Source organism: Rhipicephalus sanguineus, chromosome 3, assembly GCF_013339695.2.
Source record: "Rhipicephalus sanguineus isolate Rsan-2018 chromosome 3, BIME_Rsan_1.4, whole genome shotgun sequence".
Lineage (NCBI taxonomy): Eukaryota > Metazoa > Arthropoda > Arachnida > Ixodida > Ixodidae > Rhipicephalus > Rhipicephalus sanguineus.
In genome coordinates this window covers 107,054,393-107,075,519 of record NC_051178.1, presented here as the reverse complement: position 1 = coordinate 107,075,519, position 21,127 = coordinate 107,054,393, and the positions used below count along the sequence as shown (strand labels likewise).

Below are 21,127 nucleotides of genomic sequence, written 5' to 3'. Positions count from 1 at the left end.
CTTTATCAAATAACAAATCACTTGTCACGTGTTGATTTTACGCGAGGACAGAACGAAATTTAATATTGATTGAGATATGCAATCTATTTTCTTTTTTTAAAAGAACTCAACTCCGCGGAATGTTACATAATCATCGTGATAGTAGTTATCTTTACTTGCTTTTACTATTGCAGCACAGACTATACGGTACAACGTTTGGCCTTATGAATTCGGTATGTGGCAGGAAATCTTTCTAAATAGCGCGCATTTGCCACCGTGCACAGGACACTCCTGACTGGGCCAACGCTGAGGCCAAACGTCTTCGGTCGACACGTGCTCCAGACCCTGTACACATCGTGTTACGCATCCCTCAGCGCTGCTAAGACCACGCCGCTGGAAGTGCCTTCCGAGCTGTCTGTGCTGCTTGTGGAACGCGACATGCGCGCCGGCATGGAGGTTGCCCTTAACACGTCGTTGCAGTGGGGGCTCGAGATGCTTTGGGGAGCACGTCTGGAACGCAACGACACGGTATCCAGCTACGTGCATCTCTACGCGGGCCAATCGATCGCCGATAAATTCGAAGGAAGGGGTCGCGGCATGTCTGTGAGTGCACATACCTGGCTATCCATAGCATTGGACGGTGGGCGTAGAGATAGCCTTGGACGAACAAAAAAAATGAAAAGGTACTCACGATTTTGTAATGGGACCTCACAAACGTTGCAGTGCATGGAAAGACGAATGAACTAGGGGAACAGGCGTACATTACCAGTACTTTGCAGTGGCGGCAATGTTACCAGTATTTGTTCCACGCGCTATTTGGGCTTGCCAACTAAAGCGTTGAGTATATTGAAGTTTCTGCGTGTGTTCTATTTAATGGTGTCGTCTGATTAGTAATGTAGTACATTTAACGTCAGCTTCATGTAGTTCTGAGGCATGTGTGTTTGTAACCTCGCGCACTTGCCGAAATTTCAAACTTTTTTCTGAGCTTTAAAGGGCCCCTCACCAGGTTTGAGAATTTTGAGCTGACGAGCGCAATGCATGCACTGGGCGTTCACGATTACGTCTGCCAAAATTTTCAACGCTACGCGCCACGTAAATGGGTCAAATTTCAAGCTGAACGCCGCTTGCCCTTCTTCTCGCGGCCGCGCGCCCAGAGAATGAGGGGATGACGTACATGAGAGAATGGCCCTACGTAGATGGTAGTGCTGTGACATCGCTCCTCTACGTAGACGACTGTGCTCTGACGTCGCTAGCACGTGACACTGCGATAACTATTTGACACGACGTGTAGTTGGTGTAATTTGTTGCTTGAATGGAGAAATAAAACTTGAGAGCAATAATAAAACACACAAACGGAATGTGTGCCTTTTCTGTTTTAATTTTTACTGCGCATCGCAGCGAGATTCGAGACTAATCTACCTTCGTTTCGCACGCGTTCGTGTTCTCGCGCTTTGCGCATCGTGCAGACGCCACCCTTTACAACGAAACTAATTTTCTACCGCGTTCCAGCGCTCATTAGGCTCATTTATCCTCCCGCGTCTAACTAGATGTTCATGCGGCACACCGCTAGTCTCGCGTCCGTAAAAATGTTGCAGCTTTCGTGCTCAGTAATAGGTTGAAAAGACAAGTGTTAGGCGAGGGTGCATTCGGCATAACTTGCAGAGATGAAGCTCAAAGAACGCCGCCACAACACCGCTCGCGTCTCGGGGGCTCGGGCTGGTTCGGGCACGTTATGCGCTCGTGACATTTTGTGCGCATGACGTGTTCATGCGTATGCGTTATGTGATCCTCCTGCTCGCGTGCCGAAGAGGGCAGGGAAGGGATTTGGCTTGCGAAGGCTACGCGGGGCGAGCGGCAGGGGTTTGCAGCTCGCCTCCTCGCATCATGGTTTCGCGCCGCTACAAATTATTGTTTTTCTCAGCTTCTAACCGACCGATTAGAAATATTCTTGTGGCATAATGCTCTTAATTGGGCTCGCAACAACTTGCAATGTCTAACTAAAATTCGTTAGGTCACCTGGTGAGGGGCCCTTTAAAAGGGTATGGGCATGAGCTTGTTGTTAAGGCTTTTCTGAGCTGCATACTCCTTGGTATGTAGCGGGATTAGAGTACATACAAAGTAGACGTGGATCAAGAGTTCGTGTTTGCCTAAAAGTTCTCGAATTGGCTGTCGTCCAAAAAACGCCACAGTAGCAGGTAAAGTGTCACGCTGCTATACTCGAAGACACGGGTTCGATATCCGGCCGCGGCAGCGGTGTTTCGATGGAGGGAAAAGAACACCCGTGTACTTAGATCTGTGTGTGCTTTAAAGTACTGGAGTAAGTCGAAATTAATCCAGAATTCTCTATTACGTCATGCCTTATAAGGGCATCATACTTATAAGGGCATCACTTATACTATACTTATAAGGGCATATACTTATATACTTATAAGGGCATCATACTATAAGGGCATCATATATACGCATCATATATACTTATAAGGGCATCGTACTTTTTCCCCTGTTTTCTCCATGGCTTCCGGCCGGGGCTTAAAACCTCCCATATTATTTATCTATTGTAGTTTATATCAGTCGAGCAGCACTCAAGCGACTCTTAATACGTTCCTGCATCTTAAAGAGGACGGCCAGAAACGGGGGGAGAAACAGGAAAACAAGCGGGGAGGGGAGATCGAAAGAAACTCGAACAGCGCTGCAGGCTGTTTTCATCACGATCTGACCTTGGTGGCAATAAAAAGATGTAAGAATGGTTTTTAATTCTATCATGGACGACTCTAGCGGCTTTTTTATTACCATCCAGGCTACAACAGCTGGACAAGAAATTCGAAACAGCACAGAATGTAGATGCCGCTCTATTCGCGTTTCATTCCACCCCCACTGTACGTTCGATTGTTTCTTGTTTATATGAATGCCGTGTACGGCAGCATGTACTGCCAGTATCGCGCCTTTTAGAGAGTCGTAGTAGTGGTTCTGCAAGTTAATGTGGTTAGGGAACACTGCACAAATGCGCGCAAGCTGGTATGTCACGTGGTGGTGTATATTTGCATTTCACGGGCATCTGTATTTAACAGAGAAACACTATTAGTTAAAAAATATAATGTTAGACACTGTCCAATCAGATGCTCTGCAAACCGACCTACTGCTTTCTAATTGGAATGTCTTGCCTAGCTTCATTGCTTCAAAAGATGGGTAATGAATCTTGCCTAATTAAGCAATGAAGAAGTAGACAAAAATAGTGTGACTTCATGCAATAGTAAGCAACGGGCATTTGGTCGCGCCGTCATATAGTGCGTCGGCATTTTTAAAAACTCTCTGGCAAACGTTAGCTGGGGCACCTGTAGGACACAAAATCCTCACAGTAGGTGTCCTTTTAGATTTCATAAAAACCCTTGACTGCATACAGCATGCACTTCTGTTTCGTAAACTACCCTTTTACGGCTTCCGTGGCGTGGTATTCTCTAGTAAAGAACTACATAACTGGGAAGTCCCATTTTACAGTTATCAACAGCGTCAAATTAGACGTTAGCCCTAAGGTTTTCGTGCTAAGTATTGTGTAAATGTCTTGCATTAGGTTATATAATGTATGTGCAATCGAAAGTTGCACGTGTGTATAGTGTTTTCGTACTTTTTTCCCTGTTTTCTCCTGAACAGTACTGAATGCTCGTATTTATTTTCTTTGATATTGCTGCATGCACCTTTGTGTAGTGGTCCTTGCGCCAATTGTATACTTGATGATATGAAAGCGATCGCACTGTTGCGGCTTCTGTCTAGATTACATAGCCTTGTCAGACACCTTCCGCTCCTTTTGCTGTGCCTTCCAAGAAAATTTGTAAAATTGTCTCGGATAAAGTTTTCATGAATCAATGAATGAATGCTGATAACCACTCTGAAAAATTATTTCGGTAAAGGTGGTGCCCAACAACCTGCAGAGTAAAACAAAGGTATTCAGCGGGGCTTGGTATGGCATCTGTTAATGTTGCAATAAAAATGTTTTGTTTTTCGTGAGGAGGAATCTCAAAAGCATACCAACATCATTTTTGTATTTTACTGATCGTACAACATTTCGTCTTGGGTTTTTCAGGCAGACGCCGTGCTATACCTCAGGCACGTTGTTGACGCCCTGGACATCAAGCGCTTGGCAACGATCGTGGACGACGCAGTGCAGTTTGATGAAGCAGTACAGCGCCAGCTATGCTGTAGGGAGGGCCTCGACAGCAGATGGGTGGGTTTGGACGACCTGGACGAGTTTAGCTGGTACCTTAACGGAAAACAGTGGTGGAATGCCTTTGCCCGACACCTGTGGAACACGGAACCAGATGAGGCTGGCTTGCAGAAGCACTTGCTGGTCACGGGACACAAGCAGATAAAGAACGCCTTCACAATCCTCGAAAAACACGCGGACGACGTGGCGCTGCTCTACATGTACCTGCTGGCATCAGCTGAGGTAAGAGTGGTTTCACGTAATTTCCAGAGAAGGAATGGTCGGTTGTGGAAATGTTTTTTTTTTCTATACTACCAAAAATGTTCGAACAAATTGCGTGTTCTAAAGCAACGTTTGCAAAGAATGCTAGAGAAGGTACTTCGTTGAGTGAAGATCATTATTATACCTTTTCATATGACAGTATTACGCAGACCCAAACATGCGAACGCTGGCGTTGTATCCGATCCTTGATCTGATTCTTAAGGCAGTGTAAAATACTCGATCCGATCCTTGAGGTAGTTCAAAAGCTTAGACTGACCAACCCCTATACCAATGTTATCCTCGCTCGCGTTTTAACACAATCGCATTGATCCAGATCGAACTTTGACTTTCAACGACATGGAGACGTGCGCCCTGAGCAATGTAGCAATTCAGGAGTAGCGCAGGAGTGCGTATTGTGACGTGCAAAGTGAAGTGACACGATTGTCAATGGGCGAGTTCGTAGGTGCTGTGGTCCCTCTGACAACGTCGTCTTGATAGAGCAGGTTATAATAAGAGGGGTGACACTATGCGTATCGTATTTCCTACAAGAAAAAAACTTTACTGCTATTTTACTTCAGTGACAGGAGACATCCTTTGCGACTTGTTGAGAAGGACTGTACATCAGAAGGTTACGTGTAGCTTGGGTGCTGGTCCATTTGCTCTATATTTACACTCATAGCACACGCTGCCAGGATAACGACTGTCTTCCTTCTCCTTTTTCTTGTAGTTTTCCTTCTCTTCTTCAGTGCAGCCATATTGCGGCGGCTGTCCTCAATCAGTATCACAATAACGAACTCTGTGAAGACTTCCTTAGGATGTTGGCTACAAATAATAATTGAAAGATAAAACCCCAGTTACCATATACAGAGGAGACAGCAGTAAGGACAAACAGCTAAGCAGCACTCTTGCAGCTTATGCGTCTTACAAGCACTGGGTACACATGCGATAAGGCTCTGGTCGGTTCATCAAGCTTCACGCTTGAGGTAACCTCGCAGGTGCTTCAGTTTGACTACCGTAAGAACACGTTCAAGAAAGGCACGCTGGACTCCGGCGTGGTATTCTCCTGCATGGAAGCAGCGAGGCGAGTCCTCTCTCCATCGTGGGCCTATGTCGTCGCAGACGCATCTGGCTATGCCCACGACACAGTCGCTGTCGGGTGAGGCGTTGGCTTTATACAGTGCGTACCAGCAGATTTTACAGCAATGTGGAATACATTCCATGTGCATTTAAAGTGTTTCTCCGTATTCATACCGAAGTTCCGGCGCGCCGCGGCTGTGTTGCTAACCATAAAGTGAAAAAGAAAGAAGGCCCTTAAGACCAAGATAGAAGCTCCTACAGCTTCTGGTTATGTACAGGACCTGTCCTGAAGTTACTGTGCCACACCGCATAAGATATCGCAACAGAGTTTGCGAGTAAGTCCCATATGTAAATTGTGTAAAAGGGAAGCAAAGTAGGTTTATGACAAAGCTCTCTATGCCAACACATGCGTTAGGCAACCCTAATGCCAGCGATATCAGCTTTAGCGTGGCTAATTTACAACTGTTCCATTTCTAATTTCTCATCTGATGGCGTGCGCTTCAGTCAACTGGGCTTACTACGCTTGAAGGAAATTCCAATGGCTTGAATCTCGCGTTTATCATCTTTCACTACTAACTCCGCAATCCTCTTGTCATTCTGCTCATCCGTCTTAATAGCTGTCAAAGAAGTGATGCTCTAAACGAATAGTATCACTCGCGTGTATCTCGGCGAAAGTGGCTTAAATAGAGACAATTATTGCCCTTAACGCCACACGGTCGACTGAAAACGGTACGCGATGAGCGACAACAGACGGCAGGCAACGTGAAGAACAGGTACCCGAAACAACAATTACTGATAACAATGCGACGGCCTAACCACGACGTACGCATTGACGTAAACAGCGCAAGGCTAACCAATCGCGCCTACCGAGACACCCAGTGTTGTTCGACGATGGCCACGCCGCGTCCTATCACACGTCATTGCCCACGGCACGCTATCGGTACCCAGTGTTCTAGAATAGAAAGCTAAGCTGTCCTAAACGTCATTTGCTTCACATGCCTTACATATATGACTTCCTCTACCTTGCATGTCCTGTTTCAAAATCTTTTACGTTTGCAATAATGGACCACAATACTTAATCCGGATGTTTAGAATTAACATTAGTTCAGCCAAGCCTTTTCTGTCTTAACTCTTCTCAAGGACCTCGAGGAACTTCGATAGTCCTTCTATCAAGAACCTTTATTCAAGGCGTTAACTGACATAGTAAAGACAAGAATCTTCTCATCTATTAAATGGTACTATACTCTCTTTCACAATGCCCCCGAGCCTTGAGTGTACCTAAATATTCTACTCTGCCGGATACCTGTGCAGCGACATGTACGAACGGTTCCTGTCCTTGAGCAACGACAGTCCGTACTCGACCTCCATGGACAATGTGACCCGTTTACGAGCCAACAGCCAGATGACTGCGCTGACGATCGATGCCTTTCCTGCTTTCCTGCCTATCAACGGCGTCGATATTATCATGTTCTCCAACGGTAAGCGTTCGCACCAGCAGGAACAAAGCTCAATCCTTACTTAGCTCACGATAAAAGCAACGCTTGCTGCACCAGAGTATGTAATCGTGTCTTGCCGAACACACAGCAATACACAGCAATACCACATCACTGGAATGCCAGATACTAAGGAAATTACGCGCTTGGGTAGAGAGCGCCTTTGTACACGAAACACATTGACGTCGTTCATACTACTTCGTCACAATTGCCAAACACCCAGGCCACGCATACGAACGCAGCTAAAGTGCTTCGCCGAACGTTCTTGTACACAAGGTTCTAGAGCGTATAATTCTATCGTAGCAGCAATTATTTCCAGAGTACTTCAATAGTTATTCAGACGCCTCTGTGTGCAAACGTGTGTACGCTCTCCAAGAAATATAAGCTAAAGTACATTGCCGTAAACCATAATTTCAGCGCACTTCCCAATTCATCTTGCCCAACGTCAAAAGAAGAAAAATAGAGGCACTGTCTCAACAAGGTGCATAGGGAGAGCTTTCAATGAGCAGAAAACATGAGCGGCCAATCAGAATTTCTATAAAATCAATTTATCACTCGATATCATAGATGTCGTACGCATATATATATATATATATATATATATATATATATATATATATATATATATATATATATATATATATATATATATATATATATATATATATGAGTTCACTTTCCTCAAACGTGCAAAACGATAATCATTGTTCTGTGTCTTTTTATGGCACCTGCGTGCTCTCTTGGCATAAAGTGTCCGCTGAACCGCTGCATTCGAAGTGAGGGATGTGCTATACACAATACAGTTACGTTCTTGTTAGTAAACCTTCTAAGCAAAAACAGTATCATTGTTCAAAAGGTAATAGGCTTTCGCCTAAGGCCGGCTGTGGTAAACCTGCATATAAATGTTGCAAAGCCTGTTTGCAAAGCCTGCGTAAACGTTGCAAAGCCTGTTTATCGAACGAATAGCGACTCTAATTGCACATGCTAATACGCTTATTTGACGCGATTCCGCCGGCAGAATATCAACCTGCCATATAGTCGATAGACATGCGATGCAGCGAGAAGTGGAAAGAGCTTGCGTGCATTTATGACCTCGTTATGGTGCAGCGCAATCCTTAAATAAAGACTTCCACTTTCTCCTAGCTGTGTACGATGCGTCGCAATTCTTGCACGATACCTCTACATATGCTGCTAGAAAACTTCAAAGACCAAACAAGCACACAAAAGAACAGCGTTGTAGTGGACGGCCGTTTTCCCATTTCTCGAAGTTCCCGGCAAAGTATATATGCTCTTTACAAGCGCTGAAAACTCTGGTTCGCGATAACCAGCACACCTTAATTGCGACCAGAAACAATTACGCCGATTGAAAATAATTAGGTAGTAAGTTGCAGTCGCTTAACATAGCGCAAGTTTCAGTGTGTCCTAAAGTGTGTTTTTTTTAAAGACGATAGTCTTTCTTGGGGAACTTAAACGCAGAAATTTTGGTCTGTCTGTCTGTCTGTCTGTCTGTCTGTCTGTCTGTCTGTCTGTCTGTCTGTCTGTCTGTCTGTCTGTCTGTATGCCACACGATTCAGCCACCCGGCCAAAGTTTAAGCACTTGCAGAACGCCCAGCCATCTTGAACTGGTAGCTGCGTTCATACTTGTGAACATTGTCGATCAAAAAGCAAATATTACGCATATCAGAGGCGCAGCATCAATACGTAAGCATTAGGTGGTGTGTTCCTTTACTAGAAAATACATAGATACGTAATTCTAAAGACCCTAGTGTTTCTTATGCCACGCCGAAAATGTTAGTGTTTCTTAGGCAGCGCTGAAACGGCGTGAAAACGGCCGGCAGAAGACTATCGTCTTTCGACGACATTTTCAGTGGCGCACGCGAACACGCGGCCAATTTTTCTTTGTATCTTCAGACTTCAGACTCCAAGGTGTCTTCGGTTCTGACTATCTGCGGCTTCTCAGCATGTCCCAGTCGCTGGTGCGCGATAGCGAGCAGCGCGCCGGTCTGGACCACCTCAACGACGACCAGGCCAAAGGCATCCTCGAGTATTCCGTTCTCACGCGCAGTCTGGTGGTGCCCACTGCTTACACCTTTTCGCCTGTGTTCTATGAACAAGACGTTCCCGAAAGCTTCAACTACGGCACAGTCGGAAGCCTCATTGCCAAGGAGTTGTCCGAGGTTAGACCTTACACTAAGGAAAAACAAAATAAGTTAACATTCTTGGGAGTGCATCTTTTCTACGAAAAATAATCGCCATGAACTAGTAACTTACTGTGCAACTACGAACGAACGAAAGGACGAGACTGCGCTGCTTGTACTTCAATACGAAGTGATTAGTCGGCAAGAAGAGCCGCCGCGGTGATACAGTGGTGATACAGCGGCTGCGGACCCGATGGTCGCGGGTTGGATCCTGGCCGCGGTGGTCGAATGATGTCCACAGGGGTCCACTGGTTAAGTGAACATAGGAGGTCGTGACAGCCGGTCGGCGCCACCGCCGGCCGGCGGCTGCAAATAGTTTTGCGCAGGCGCAGTGCGCACTGTGAGTTGTGCTTTTTTGTCGCGTGAACGGCTCGCTTCGCTACGATTTGTGGCGCGGCAGCAGACGGTAGCGGAAAAAGAAAGAGTACCATTCACGGAGCTAACTGCGCCTGCGCAAAACTCGTTGCAGCCGCCGGCCGGCGGTGGCGCCGACCGGCCGTCACGCGCTCCGATGTTCCATTTAAAAGTGGACTCCTGTGTACAGTATCAAGGGAGAAAGATTAGCACAAGTGACCGGTTGCCGGAGCGACAAGACTGCGACACGCTACGCTGCGTTTTTCCTGAGCGCTCCGATATAGAGAGCGCCAAGCACATTCCATTTTCCAAAGCAAGGGTGGCCTGCGGAAAGCACTCCAACAAGCAGGTTTTTCCGGGTAACTGCGATAAAGATACTGTTGCTCGCGACTTCAGCGAAAAAATAAAAACAAAAATAATCTGCTTTCCGATGGTCCGCCGGCCACGCCTGCTTTGGAAAGTGGAATGTGCTTGGCAATCTCGCTGTCGGCATGCTCGTGAACAACAGAGCCGCGTGTGGCAATTTTGCGGCTTCGACCACCGCTCACTTGTGCTAATCTTTTTCCGTTGAGACTGTACTTAGAATTCGGTACATGTTAAAGAACCTCAGGTGGTCGAGATTTCCGGAGCCCTCCGCTACGGCGTGCCTCATAAGCATATCATGGTTTTGGAAGGTAAATTTCCCGCATTTATTATTATTGTTAGTCTGCAAGAACGGCTTACTGCAATAATTCTCACGTGCCCCGCTTGCCTTCCCTTTCTTGAAAATCTTTCTCCTCGGTACTTTCCTGTCACCATCACGAAGTTACGCTTGTAAGACAGATGCCATGCGTACACTGGAAGTACCGGTCACGCAAGGTTAAGAAAACGAGAGGGGCGTAATTTAAGGATCATATATTCCATGGTCGGTACGAACATTGCTTACCCCCGTATTCTAGAACGTCCCTATACTCAACATTCCACCTCCACTTGGAAATGTCGATGGCAACGCCGCCCCTTGGCAGATATGGTCACTGTGTATAAGCGATAATCGGCAGGAATGCTTGATCTCTGGTATATTACTCTGATATATTACTCTGATTCAGTGATAAATCTCTGATATAATACTTCAACGATGTCATTTCTAGGACTGTAACAGTGATGAGCAGACCATAAAACTGTGCTCGTGGACCTCTCGCTTGAGTCTTAGGGTGGGCCCTACAATGTTTCTAACAAATCAAACTCCAACGAACAACTCCTAATGGGGGTAAAACGAGAGCGGGTCACATTCGTTCTCACCGCTCGCGAAACCCCAAAATGCCCTTCACGGAACCCCTTGGTTCCGCGGAACCCAGTCTGAGAACCCATGCTCAACCCCATTCCTTCGGCCTTATCTCATCCCATCCCATCCCAATATGATACCCAATCTCACCCTTTCGAAATCCTTAAGATTCACAAATGCCGGCCCGGATGAACTAATTCCAGTTATATGTTAAGCTACCTATACGACCCTTCCGTACAAAGAAACTTCGAATTTTCATCAACACAAGATTATGTACAGCTCATTCCGCTTTCGCTCACCTCTCCCTCCGTCCCTTGGAAAAATGGAAAAGTTACACTCTACCTCTCGAAGTTTGTGTGCAGCGGTGACTTTGCCTGGCCTGCGAAACCACTGCGGCGCTCTGAGCGTTTGGAAAGTGATGTAGTACTGGCGACCTCGGAGTTTAGTTATTATACATTTGTGGAATATTTATGCTATTGATGTGCGTCGCGTTCCTTAGATGTAATCGCGATGCTGCGCGTCAGTTTTTGTTCTGCAAAAAGGAAAAAATTTAGGAACCATTCCACCTTGTGAAGGTCGATGGCTAGCGAAGTTGTTTAGCACACAGCACAAAGGTGACAAAGCGAAGGCCAGTTTGGTTTCAAAGGCCAGGTTGTGAACGTGCCCATAAGCAGTCGAACCACTTAAAGGACCCCTGACACCAAATTTGGAAACGCGAGATGCTTGTGTTTTTTCATAGTGCTGCATGCGGGGGCACTTCTGACCGAATATGAGTGACGAGCGTTGCCTTTAAGATATTTTAATTTGGTTTTAAAGTAAGCCTGAGTGCTCATCTGAACTTTGAACTCCTATCAGCATAACCACTAGTATGACGTAGACGTAGGCCCCTTGTGACGTTGCAGAGGTAAAGCAAGTATTGTCGACGTCACAGACAGAAATACGCGCGGTGCACTGTAACTTCCTAGTGGCGCGAGCGGGAGGATTCAGGCGTTCCTCGTGGCGAAGAAAAATCCAGGTGGCGCCAGTGCAACTTTTTCTAGTCGCACCGCCCCTTCTGCTGTAGGCGCTTGCGCGCGTTTCTTGTGTGCATTTTTCCACCTTCCGCGTTGTTGTAGCAGTGCCGTGCATTAATAGACAGTTTTAGTGGAGCGCCCACTACATATATGTGGACGCAGCCTGTCATTGGGAATGGTTGGCAGGCTGCGTCCGCAGAGCTGCTGCGGATGCCCGAATAAAACTGTGTAACGCGTTTAACAGTGAACGTTTATGCCGTTCGCTTCGACTAACTCCCAATGAATATCGTACTCGGCTGTTTCAGGAGGTTGAAACAACTTGCACACGTAATTGCACCCGCGATTGAGAATAATTTCATTCTAATTTTAAGCAACTTGCACGCGGCGAGTGCGTTAGATCGAACAGTGGACCATACGCTGGGGATGATAATTTTCGTCCTTATTATTTGCAGGTCAAGACATTAGAAGAAAGACAAATTAAAGCGCTTTCGGGTGAGGACGTACAACGGTGTCTAAGCGGCGTCTGTAGTGAACTGAAGTCGTTATAATTTATTATCACACTCTTATGTTTTTCTTTATATTTCACTACAGCTGCCTCGGCTAAGGCGCAGCTACCATATTTCAGACGCCAGTGATACATTAGCTCACGGCGTCTCACCGTTCTTCAACGGCCGCGCCAAGCAGTGCTGCCAGCACTAGACGCTTGTAAAAAAAAATAACTGCCGGGTGGCAACAAAAAGAGCAACGCATAGTGAGTCCACTATAGGCGAACGCATCGGAGCGCTAGAAAAAAGTGCAGCCGTGATCCTTGCGGCGAGGAGACGCGTTCGGTTTCAGCCGCTGCATTGCCAGGCTCCTCCGTTCAAAACATTCGCAACCTCAGCGTCTGCCACTTGCGAACCGTCGTCGGACTCGTTAGACGATGAGTAGGGCCACGAATCTGCGTCTGCCAGCGATGACATCGTCTACCACGTGCTCGACGAGCAGACGAACTTCTCCAACTGGCAGCTCAACGCGTGGCTGACGTCCCCCAATACTGGGTGTACGTCATCACGCGTGCCCCGAGGCGCGACCGCCGCGGCGCGGCGCTCGTTTCTTATCCTCTTTCGGCGCGCGTTTTGAGCCTACACTAAAAATGACCATAATTAACGCTGCTAGGATTAATTAGACATCACGTAGGAGCATTTGCAGTGCCATTCCGTGATTACAAGACATACACCTACTTACTGCAACATAAATGTCACAAACAAAAAATCGGCTGTCAGGGGCCCTTTAATAGAGCCTGCCGCGACTAATCGACGACGACACCGCCATCGACGTTACGAGTAGGCTTTTTTCTGCAACAACCAATGTGGAAAAGCCAACTTACAAGGACCGAGCTTAAGCTGCACTACTAAACACAATTCCTTTGCTGGGACATTTTTTCAGGGGCAATATAACCAGTCCTGTATAAAAATATAAAGACCTTAGGACCTCTTTTTATTATCTTATTAATTGTTTGATTTAAGCCCAAGGGGCCCGCAGGAACCGTCGCCATTCCCGTTGCTGTTCCCTTCATCTTTCCTGGTAGGCAAGGTTCTCTTCGAAAATGCAATGCATTGAAATGGTCGAAATGCGAGTGTATCGACATTTTGCAAGCATGGGTGTGTAGCCTCATGGTTAAGACGCTTAGCTTCGGAGCGTGGGGGCGCAGGTTCAAACCCCAACAACGATAACAAAATCTTTCCGTTCTGATGCATTCGTTTCTTCCGCCGCTCCATAGAGTGCTCCAGAAGTTCTACATTGAGCGAGTGGCGGAGGACATAGAAAAAATCACGGGGTACCTTGCCAATTCACCTAAAACGACTCGAAGCCGAAAGCCATCTCCCTTTTTCTTTCTCAGTCTACGTACTAACCGCCCCACCCCCCTTCCCACCTCCGACAGCTTTTTGCCCCTAATGTATCTTTGCACTTCCTTCGAGATGAGCCCACCTTTGGCCAAGCGACAATATCATGTGATGACGCGATCATGCAACGTAACGATGAGGCCAGAACCTGAAGAGCACCTCAAAGGCTACGAGAACCCGTCGCCGGTACATCAGGGAAGGTCATACCAGACTCGTGACTGTGAGAAGATCACCAGCAGCTCGAAGGAGTGCGAATGGAAGGTGTCCCGTAAAGCAATTGAGCGAGTCATGTTCAAAGTTGGAGCCTACAGTACCAAAGATCAGAATGAAATTCCCCCTTACACTTGCTAAGAAGCAGTCGCATAACTCTATAGTTTATTGAGTGTCTGTTAGTGCCCCTACACGCTGTTGTAATATTTGAAGGGTACTGTAGATGACTGGAGCGACATACAGCAGCCTGAGTGAAGTAAGAAGCAAGAAGAAAGGCCCAATCACCTCTGCAGAACCCGTGCTTGCTGTGGTCCAGCTGTCGTTTTCGGCTTCACCCACATTGCCTCTTTTACTGGAACCGGGTGAAGGTGCTCTGGACCGTAGTGATGCAGAACTATCGATGGTACTATCGATACTATCGATAGCTTAGTCACTATCGAACTATCGATGGTGAAAAATACTATCGATAGCGCTATCGATAGTGAAAAGTTTGATGGTACTATCGAGAGTATAAAATCAACAGCGCCGACAAACTGCAGAATAAACTTGGTTCCCCGCGCGCGTGGTACATAGTGGAGCCGGAGGAGCAGGCTGAAGGGCAGGAAAGTTTACATGATTGTGTTCTTCACTAGAGTGCTTTGCTGACACATGATCGTAAAGTCTAACTGTTCAGCTGTAGCGGAAAGGAAGCCTTTACGTGTGGTGGGACTGCGTATGGCTTCAAATTGTTATTGCATTTTATTTCAAAATAACGAAATAGCAAGAAAAATAATTGTAAGGTGTAACTGGTTGCTCTTGCATACGAATTTAATGATGGATATATTCCACCATTTTCACTGCGGAAATAATTAATTTCTCTGCCTAAAATTGCTCATAAATTAAGCGAAGCTGGTATAGTAGGCTATCGCAAATATTTTGGCAATATGGCCGGCCAGCAACCGCATCATTATTCACACCACTATCGAGAGTATTGTCACGTTGCTGTGACGATGAAGAATGCTGCAGCAAGAGTGGGAAATACGGAGCTCTTTATTTGGGCGAACTTGTGCGCAGAAAATCAAAACTCAAAATACAAGCGATACATGCTGCGCACTGACAGTGGCGGGAGCAGTCGTCAGCCGTTGGGTAATCTGATAATCGGTGGAACGCGTCGGCCTTTATACATCAGTCATCAAACGTTCCAGCGTTGTCGCTGGTGCTCGCGTAAACTCTCGAATAAACTTGACTATTCGCGTCCGGCGCGTGATCTTAACAGAATGATCTCAAACAATTGTGAGGCTTCTCAAACATTACGGCGCGGTCTGCGTCAAACGTTGCTAACAGTCTTTGTGGGTGAAACCCGAATACGTCGAAACAAAGCAATAAACAATAATAATATTTGGGGTTTAACGTCCCAAAACCACCATATGAATATGAGAGACGCCGTAGTGGAGGGCTCCAGAAATTTCGACCACCTGGGGTTCTTTAACGTGCACCTAAATCTAAGTACACGGGCCTCAAACATTTTCGCCTCCATCGAAAATGCAAAAAAGCAATAAACAGGCATGGCAGTAATATCGCTATAGTAATAATAACGATGGTACTACCGATTGCACTATCGATAGTTTGTTTACACTATCCATAGTTTAAAAAAAACTATCGATACTATCGATAGTCAATTTACCGATAGTTCTGCATCACTACTGGACCGTAGTCTGTCTCCCTTGGATCGCAACCGTGTTCGGTGCGATGAGCGCGTAGGATGAGCAACCGAGCACTTGGTAGCGCCTTGACTGATGTCGTCTGAAAACAGATATAGAAGCGCGGGCACATTGTTATAGGTAAGATGAAGGGAGTGACGTCACGAAAATGCGCTGGCGCTGTCGTCAAATTTCGTGTAATGAAAATAAAAAAAGCATCAGTTGATAAACATCCTACAGATCAGAGATTGCGCGGCAAGCAAAATAAATATTCGTTTGCAAGTTGAGAAACGCCGCTTTAAGTTCTGAGTAAACGCGATTACGCTGCCTTGTCAACTGCGCGAACTATTTAAGACTCGGGTTGTTAGCGAACAGGTGTCACCAGCGAATGTTCATACATTTTTACGAACAAAAATATGTTCTACTTAGAGGGGACGCTCTCGCGTAAAAATAATCGATCGCAAGGAATTGATATCGAAGAAAACAGCCTCATCTGTAATAATAACTTACAGGGTCCTTCATGCACTCGCTTAAAGCGACTCGATGGCGAAAGCCATCTTCTTCGTTTTCCTTCTCAGTCGATGTATTCATCCTCAGCCGCCTCTCTCCGAAAGCCCTCACCTGGTTATGCATTGCCTCCGTGATCGCTCCACCTTTGACCCAGAGACAATATCACGCGATGACGTCACCATGTGACGTCATAGTAGGATGAAGCCGCACAATTTGTCGATCTGTGACGTCATGATGAAGTCATATGGTGACGTCCTCACGTGATGATCGTTTTTTGCATCATTGCGTTGAAGCCGCCGAAGCTCATGGTCAATGGTTTGATGAAGTATTTAAGGCAGATAACGCCTTAATTGTTGGGAATTTTAGTTCCAGAACTGCGATACGATTATGAGGGACGCCGTAGTGAAGGTCTCTGGATTGGACACCTCGACCACGTTACGTCACCAGCTGCTCTTTGTTGCTTCCATAAAGGCCGTTCCATATCGTCACTGCTGATCTCGCCGCCTCCCTACGGCACTGAGAGGAGTAAAGGAGTAATTTAGATTCGCAACTCTTCCTTAGCTCGCTTCGATGGTATCTCAATCACCACACGCCTCTCGTGCATGTAAGCGCATGTAGTTGTCCAAATTCTGCTCCAGATTTTAATATTCAGACACACAGGTATCCCTGTGTCTAATCGCTGCGTAACTCTATACAAGTTGCTAGCACTTAAGTTGCTGTTCATGACGTTTCATAAAATACTAGTAGAGATTTCATCAAACCGCAAAACATAACGGATAGGTGCTTGAAGTATAATCCTGTAACTTGTATCTTCTAAACGAAGACATATTACACCCACTGCTTGAAAATAATACAGGGATTTCTTTTTAAACCATAGAGATTTCAATAAAAGTAATATGGCAGTAAGGCTGCTGTCGTTTTCGCACACGAACTCTACTTCCAGGTGGAAATACTTTGCCGCATCTAAAATAGCATTGAAGTAACCAATTAATGAACTCGATAATTTCCTTTTTAATTATTGACTTTAAGGCAGTAGTTTACATTAGCGGGTTGAAGACCGTGGCAATTTATGTCGTAGACATTTTTCAGGTCATGAAAGTTGCATGGGATTAGAAATATTCATCAATGAGTTTCATGGCGATACCGAAGCTTACCGCGCCGGTGCGCATAAAACGCCGTACCCATCTCTTGATATCCATTCCGTCACACCAGCTGGCCATCACTTGTCTGTCTTTATCATCACGTGACCTGCCCGAGTCAACTTTGTTCGATAGCAATTATATGGACAGTGCAAGCACTGTTTTCCCGTAGCCGACGCCGTCGACGTCGCCGTAAGGTTCTTTATATTGTACAAGGACGATAATATCGCCCCGCACGTCGCATATTCTATGTGCGAGTGAAAGCACACGAAGGCATCCGAAGATCGCGGCTCAAGCAAAGAGAAAACGCACCGGCCATATTCCATCGCTCAAATGGCCCATGGGGTTTCCCTGAGTGGAGGATGCGTGGCTCCGACTGTGAAGTATGGCGCGAGGAGTTTGCGACGTCACGCCATGTTGGTTGCATGTATTTTTTTTCGTTAATGGCGTATGACGACGTAAATCCCGTGATTATGGGGCGTTTTGGCAACAGTGTCTGCATTTAACTAACGCTGTGTGAATAATACCTGTCTGAGCACTTAGTATACCTTACTAGTTCTTTCAGACAATAAAGACAGTTTGTTGTGTCTAACAAAGAAAAACCAGCCCTCAAACTCCCCCTCTTTCGTTTTTTTTCTGTGTAAGTTGTTGTTAATGATTGATAATGAACCATCAACCTGGTTATCTAGTGAACCTCACTTTTATACTATGTGATCTTTACTTTCAGGCCAGGAACATATGTTGGCCTTCATTCATTAGCCTTAAAGAGGCCCTGCAATACTTTTACAAGTAATTGTCTAACGGCTTCATTGAAAGAGCTTACTGCCTCGGGAATCGACAGCCGCAAAAATTTTTACAATCTTGCCAAGTACGAGCGGAGTTACAGGGATTTGCAGCACGCTTTAAGCGTGTTCTGTCTTCTTTCGCACCAGCGAGAGCTCTGAAAGCTCTGCAGGGAAAGGGATGACAAGGGGGCAAGAAGATGCATCTCTTCCTCAACGCGTGTCACGAGCTTCAGCATTTTCTTTTCATTTTTTCTTCAAACGCGCGGCTTACTTTCAGTGTGACCGCGAGCGAGCGCGCGGCCACGTGGCGACATCCCGCGGCGGTCACGGTTAATTAATATGCAGTTCACGATGCTCAAATGAGCCAACGTCTGTGAACTAAAGGTATATGGCGCAGTAATTTGGGTATGTGGTATGATCTGTAGAGATAAGAGGGAGCGATTTCTAGCTGGCTTTGGGAAATAATTGTACATTCAAGGACGCGTGCAGCGCTATAATGTTTGGCTCGCGTGTTCTCAGGAGCCTCGACTGTCGATCGGCAGCGTTTTCTGACCATGCTGAAGAAGTGTTGCAGGGCCCCTTTAACTAACGTACTGTGAGCCTTTGTATGTTTTATTTGAACAATATTGGCAGCGTAACCGCGATGGTTCTCTTTATTATGTTCTTTATAAACACAGCGCGCGTACGTGCGTAAAACAATATCTCAACTGTCTTTTTAATGAACGATGTAGTTGGAGATGCTAAACATTTATACTTTGCGACAGCGCTACTATATCTTCACTGCTCGGATTGTTCCCGTATGTGCAGGTGCTGGCACCCGGCAGTCCCTCCATCACTGGAGAAGCAACGGCAGAAGCGTCAGGTGAATGGTGGACTGAAGCTTCAAGGCGATCTTTCAATAAGTGAGTTCTATTCGAAGCTCCATTCCACATTCTTCATCGCTTAAATTGCCATTTGCGCCTAATGATCGTTAAGGAAGTCGAGGGTCTCACGGAGCTTGCTCTGGTCGGAGAAGATATTAAATTGCAGAAGGCGCCGATCAAGGTAGAATTTATTGAATAAAATAGACATCGACGATTGAGTCACCCCGTAACGCAAAATTTGAACGGAGCTGTTCAAGTGTTTTCATTTTGCCATATATACGGCAAATAACTTGAGAGAGGCATGAAAGTATGAGGGGAGGCGATGACTTTCTGCTTCGGAGGCGCCCAGCAGGGTCCGCTCGGCGGCATCGCATGGCTACTACTTGTCGGTATAAACCCATGGATTCTGGCATCGCCGTACGTGAATTTATTTTCGGGCGGATCGCTTAGCAGCAGCGCCAGACGGTGAAAGCCCGCAAGTTGCATCGCTAACTGTTCAGAAAGGACTGGCTGATACTATTTTATATTATTATCAGGATAATGCTGTGAGTAGCGTGGCCATCGTGGACATCGTGTTGTGCGGCACGTTGCATAAATACGTGGGCGCGTTTCACAGCAGTCGCCGCATAAGGACCTCTGCGCAGGCACCACTTTGTTTTGTTTCGTTTTTTTTTAATTACAGTGATGTCGGGTGCGCTAACCACGCACCCTACCGATGACGTCATCGCGGCACGGACGATGACGCGCCATGCCATATTGGCGCCACCGCGGACAGACCTCATCTCACGCAACACTGTGTTTTCTCGGTCGCTACTCTATTCCTCCGCTTTGCTTCTGTCGCTCTCTTCGCCATGACAGTCATTCCTGTGTTCGCTCTCGTCATCCTCCCCTGTGTCAATGGATAGTTCGCTCGGTTACGCCGGCGACGGCACCGAGCAACGCACGAACGGACACCTATTAGGTGCTCTTTCAAGCATTTCAAACCTCCCACGGAAGCATGGTTCACACTAACAGCTAACAGCTGAGCATCGCTTTGAGATTCGGGTTGTCTCCTACTGCAGGTAGAAGTGACAGGCACTACTGCAGGCACTACCATTGAAGCGGCTGAGCAGCTTAGATTTGGTGTGAAATCCAACAAATTAATCTGTGATAAGAAGGGTGCGCATTAGCCGTGGTTGCGGAACATTTTCTGTGCTGTGATACAAATGAACACAAATGGGATTTCTCCATTTAATAAGTTGGCAATCTCGTGCGTGCTCTCCTGGCTTACATGCTGCTAAAAAACTGAGGAAACTGGCTTCTGTCCGTAGGACAATGCAGTGCTGGCAGCGTCTTGCCAACAAGACCGGAGTGAGCGGCAACGGTGGTGGGAGCAGCAGCAGCAGCGCCGCTACCTCGGAGTGGAGCCTGCTCGAGCGGTCCCTGTTCGTGTGGAGCCGGGGTGCGCGTATGGCCTTCGACGCGATGCGCAAGGTGGTTCAGCGTAGAGCCCTGCGCTCGACTTGGGATGCCCACGTGCTCGATGAACAGTGGCGGATGCAGCAGCGCGTCTTCTTCGCCCGCTTCTGCCTCCTGGCGTGCTCGGCGGCCCTCAACGAAAAATGGAACCGAAGGGGCGTACTCTCTCCGCGGCTTCGCTGCATGCTGCCATTGGCCAACATGCGCGAGTTCCACGTGGCTTACAACTGCACCGTGCGCAACGAGAGCACCTACTGTCCCGATCTGTGACGCGAGGAGCGATTCGATTACGGTATACTTACGTTGTTTTCTAATGCCGCAGTGGACAACTGCGAACCATTTCAGTGCACTCCGATTCGCGTCTGACATACTTGGTTTCGGATGCTTCCCCATCATCATCGCTCAATTAAATAAGCTAAGGAAAGTTTCGGCAATATAACGGCACTGCTTCATGGCTGGACCCCAGAGGCCAAGAGTAGCAGTCCGGTGGTCTTTTACCATGAAGACATACTTTTAGCCGTTAGAGCTGTTGGTAAATGATCTCGATGTATCCACAGAACTCGTCCGATGAACGTCCGAGCACATGGAACATGCACCAGAGTGGCGCAACTAATGGTCGCCGCTGGCCGCCTTAACTCTCGTCATTAACTAGACTCATGAGCACTTGGTGAACAAAAGAAGTCACAGTCTGGCCGCATGAGCGAAGCAATAAATGCGATAGGAGTAAATTGGAAAGTCTAACGAAGTAAGGCTAGCAGCTAAC

General features: G+C 46.7%; 1 protein-coding gene across 1 annotated transcript; it reads left to right on the top strand.

The window, feature by feature from the left end:
* Positions 1–216: 216 nt before the first annotated feature.
* LOC119385061 (uncharacterized) lies at positions 217–20,757 on the top strand. The gene is made up of 7 exons (XM_037652618.2): positions 217–582; positions 4,058–4,420; positions 5,434–5,594; positions 6,827–6,993; positions 8,920–9,185; positions 18,851–18,945; positions 20,217–20,757. The coding sequence occupies exons 1-7, from the start codon at positions 418–420 to the stop codon at positions 20,632–20,634; spliced, it is 1,635 nt and encodes a 544-aa protein (XP_037508546.1). The 5' UTR covers positions 217–417; the 3' UTR covers positions 20,635–20,757.
* The last annotated feature ends 370 nt before the right edge of the window (positions 20,758–21,127 follow it).